Below are 4289 nucleotides of genomic sequence, written 5' to 3'. Positions count from 1 at the left end.
GGAAAGAGCTCAGCATTTCCAGAATGCTGACTGAGAACACTCCTCCTCAGTGGACTTAAAATCACCGAGTGAAGCAAGTGTGATGTTAGGCACTGACAGACAAGTCTCAGAAGATCTGAGAGCTTGAGTCAGATCTGTAGAGAGGGTGTTTAGTCCAAGTATCTAACTCTTTAGTTTAGAAATTGGGGCTGGAACTGGCCTGGTCCTGATGTCTCCGCTTCCTGTCACAGAAGTAGCAAGTGGGATATGTGAACACTGAAGGCCTGACCCAGGAGGCCCAAAACTGAATCTTGACTGTAGCTTTTCTTGCTCTAAAGTTTTTCATTGGGTTCTCCTGCTTCTTGCCAACTCGCAACTCCTTGCCCATGCTCTACAGAAAGCATTAATTGAGTGTCACTCAGCATTTCACTGAACTGATCCACTTTGGCCAGTAAGCAAAGGGACCCTGAAAGGAACCTGAAGACACTTACAGACTTGGGAGAGTGATGTTTATTTCTGCCCTCCCTACTCTCTCCCCTCAAATGATTTGTTCATAAATTTACTCATTTTTGCCCTTGTTGAGACTCAGGCTCTGAAAGTTTCACATTTTAGTTCATCCTCTCATTTTTCCAGGAAGCAAATGCCTGTCTTAGGATGGAGACCATGAAGTCCCCAGTGCTCCCTGTGGCCAATGGCCCCTCCAGAAGGTCCATTAGTCTTCAGTGTTCTTAGCCCAGCGTTTTCCTGCTGGTGTTGCTGCCCTAGAGAGGTCCTGTCAGGTGCTTTGCAGAGAGCAGTGAGTTATTTCAGGCCGCAGCTTTTTTGCTGCGATTGGATCTGATACCTGACCCGTGTCATGGTCACTTGCTGACTGACCAGGAGAGGAGGGGGATGTGGGACAACCTGTGCCAGGCACAGCCCCACTGAAGGCTGGGGAGCACTTCAGCTGCTGGAATATGTGTTTCACATAAGAATGTGCCTCCTGGTCTTGTTTAGAGGAGGGGTTATTTTAACTGGAAAATAGTCCCTGATCTTTATTTGCTAGTGGAAAATAACTGCTCATCCTGGTGTTATCCCATTGAGCAGTGTTCCAGCACAGTGAGCAGTGCCTGACAGCAGCATTGGAGGGCATTGCAGTGGTAGAGCTGCCCAGACCATTCCCCTGAGGACCCGCCTGTCCCAATGGCAGGAATTGGACACCCTTGAAGGAAAGCTGGGTGTGCTTCCCCCCCTCAGCACCCAGCTCTGCTTTAACCTGGCCATCTGTCACCTCTCCCAGAAGAGCCCCACTGTTAAATAAAGGGCTCCTTATTCTGCAGTCTGTAGCAAATGTGCCACAACCCTTTGCTCTCTGGTAACAGCTCATCTTGCTGCTTCCAAGGCTGGCTGCTGACTGAAGCCTTGTTCCCTGCTGGATATGTCCAGGGAGCTTTCTGCTAACAGAGGAAATGTTGCATTTCTCCATTAAGGGAAAGCTAAATTTAAATACTTCCTCTGCTGACAGTCTCAGTAAATGTCTCTCTCTGGTCCATTCATTAATCTGAATTCAGCCTGCTAATTTATCTCTCTCCCCTTGCAGCCAAGTGGAGCAGAGATGAGATATGGGGGGGTAGGAAGAGCTCAGCGACCTTCCCTCACACACCTGCATGTTCTCACTACAGCCAGGAGCCCTCGGAGCTGTCAGGGCAATTCCCTGAGCAAGGGCAGGGAGCCAAGGCTCCCACGTGTACTCACAGCCCCTTCTGGTAATGGGATTTGCTTTCCTGGCTGTGCCTTGCACTATCCTGGAGTGTTGTCGTGACCTCTGTCATGCCAGAGTGTCTGAAACAGGATCGCTTTGGCTTTGGTGTTAGAGGAGGGGAGTGACACAGAGGGAAGTTTGGTGAGGCTGCTCCTTAGGCAGGATGGGAAAAAGAGACTTAAAAGAGGGAATATGGAGCAAGGTGAGGTGGCTGACCAGTGTTTTTAGTATTTAAAGTATTTTAGTCTTTAAAGTATTTTTAACCCGGGCATCTCTCTCCTTCAAAGGTGGCAGGCAGAAAGGCCAGGTCCTCAACACGAGCCTGATGCACTCGGAGTCTGAGCTGGACAGTGATGAAGCCATTTTCACGTGGCCTGACCGGGAGAAAGGGAAGCTGCTCCGCAGCCAGAACGGCTCCCTGAGGAACGGACAAGTGCAGCTCAAAGCCAAGAGCCAGAGGGAGGAGATCCTATAGCTGCCCTGGGCGGCCCCGCGGGGAAAGGCCACTCCCGTCCCTGTCCTGCCAGGGCCTCTGGAGGCCAGTTTGGTTAGGACAACGCTGCTAACTTGTTTCACAGAAAATAACTTTGGTTTTGTGGGTTTCTTTTCATTCAGTTAAAACTGGTTGTACTTGAATTTGGACTCCAAGGGAAATCAAAGGGTGGAGAAGGCCACTGTGAACCCCAGCGCCAGGGACGGCAGAGCTGGCACCTGGAGGGGCAGCAGGACAGAACCACTTGGAGCAACTGCGAAGGTGCAGGACCCTCCCAGCCCACCTCAGACTGCAGTGGAGTAGACACCCATGGAATTCCAGCTCACTTGCCTGGGAGCTCCTTGGAGAAGGAAGGTCAAGGTTGTGCTTTGAGCTGTGCTCTGAGCTCCCTTCAGGCTCCAGTAGCCCACCACGGGCTGCTGCTGTCCAACAGCTTTCTTCTCTATCACTCCCACCTTCCCTAATGGTTCTAAGCACTACTTTAATTTAGACTTGTTCTTTCACATGCACTTGGCTGCTTTTGGGGTGGACTCTAAACACTATGGTCACACTTGATCAGCTTGCAGGTCGGGGAGTGTTTTGTAGCTGTTCTAAATGACTGTCAGGCTTTTCTCACTGGGAGTGTTGATGACACGGTGCCTGTTCTGATGTGAAAAGCTGACCTGTCTGTAGTAATCGGCTGGGTTAGGAGACCCCTTCCTGCAGCAAGCTCTCCTGGGTACCAGAGCCAGGAGGGGACACCCACCTTTGGTACCTGTGTCTAATGTCTGGCTTAATTCCAAAGCTGTGAGATGTTGTTCCATGGCCCCAGCACCTTCTGTTGGTCGCCAAGCCGTCCGTGAGCCTGGACATTAACCATATCTCAGTTTTGAAACACTATATACTGTGGGGTTTTTTGGTTTGTTTTTCCTTAAAATTTGCACAGCACAGACAAACGGGTTCATATCTTCAACTCCCAGCAGTTGGCTGGCAGGTCAGTGGCCTCCTGTTGTTCTGGCTGAAGAGCCCCAAACAAAGCCCACACTAGTTGGTGGAAAAGGGACCTCTGGGTGCCCGAGGGCGTCGCGTGGTGAGTGCCAGCAGCAAGAGGCTGGGTGTCTGCTGCCTGGGCTGGGGGCAGGCATGGGGCCATCCTTTCCCATACCCACTCCTTGATCTCACTGTGCTGCTTTCAGGAGCTGCACCCCTGTCCTTGGGCAGAAATTGGCCTCTTGCTGGCATGAAGGATGCCTCTGCTCCTCTCTGGATGGGTGGGCAGTTTGTTGCCTTTCGTTGTGTTTAATTTAAAAACTGGAAACTTGTTTCATTGGCTTTTTTTTTTTTTTTGAGCTATGAAAGCCAGAAGGCTTTAACTTCCTCAGTTGTATTTATGTTGCTGCACTACTGATTTGTGTTGTGCTAGATGAAGATTAAACACTATTGAATGTGAGGGAATGTTCCCTTGCTGAATGTAGTCATGGCTGCTGCTAAGTTTATTTTTCTGGGCATTCAGCTGTCTTCCTCAGGCACCAGCACTGGAGCCTGCTGCTCTCCTGCCCTCCCGACTGCCAGACACAGGGGTTGCCTCTCACCTGCCTGTGTCACAGCACGGGCCACCCTCTGCTCCTCTGTCCTGCAGGCAGCAGGTGCTCTGAGCCAGGCTGCCCCTTCCTGGGCTGCTTCTGTGCCAGCTCTCCTCGATGGCTCCTTCCCTCCCAGCCCACTGGGACCACACACAGGGTTGGCTGGCAGGGGATGCTCTGCCTCCAAGGCTGCAGCCTCCAGCTGTGCATGGCTGGACACTTAACCCTTGGGTGACACCATCCTTTGATGCATTTCCCTTTGTTTGGGTGCAAGGTGAACAGACTATTGAGAAAATGAGGTTTGGAAGCTGCAGGGATTGACCAGGTCTTGTCTTGGGACTGTGGCTTGAAGTGGTTTGTGGTGTTAGAGGAGAGCTGTTGGGCTCTTGCTGGTGCTGGTCATTGGAGCTTGTGCTTCTGAGTCTCTTGCCCATCCTGGGGATGTTTCCCCTGCGTCAGGTCGGGGCTGGTGCAGCGGTTCACACATTGGGTGTTTTAGGGGGGCAGGATACGC

The 4289-nt window shown here is 51.5% G+C and overlaps 1 protein-coding gene across 1 annotated transcript in view; it reads left to right on the top strand.

Moving 5' to 3' along the window:
* The window catches only part of KIAA0319L (KIAA0319-like ortholog), a 26281-nt gene extending 23901 nt beyond the window's left edge, over nt 1–2380 (top strand). Inside the window, exon 20 of the mRNA XM_009997378.1 lies at nt 2008–2380. Within this exon, the coding sequence (XP_009995680.1) occupies nt 2008–2195 (188 nt within the window). The 3' untranslated portion in view covers nt 2196–2380. The remainder of the gene's footprint in view (nt 1–2007) is intronic.
* The last annotated feature ends 1909 nt before the right edge of the window (nt 2381–4289 follow it).

This window comes from Chaetura pelagica, unplaced genomic scaffold (genome assembly GCF_000747805.2).
Source record: "Chaetura pelagica isolate M959 unplaced genomic scaffold, ChaPel_1.0 scaffold1445, whole genome shotgun sequence".
NCBI classification, from domain to species: domain Eukaryota; kingdom Metazoa; phylum Chordata; class Aves; order Apodiformes; family Apodidae; genus Chaetura; species Chaetura pelagica.
This window is presented reverse-complemented; position numbering and strand designations above follow the sequence as displayed.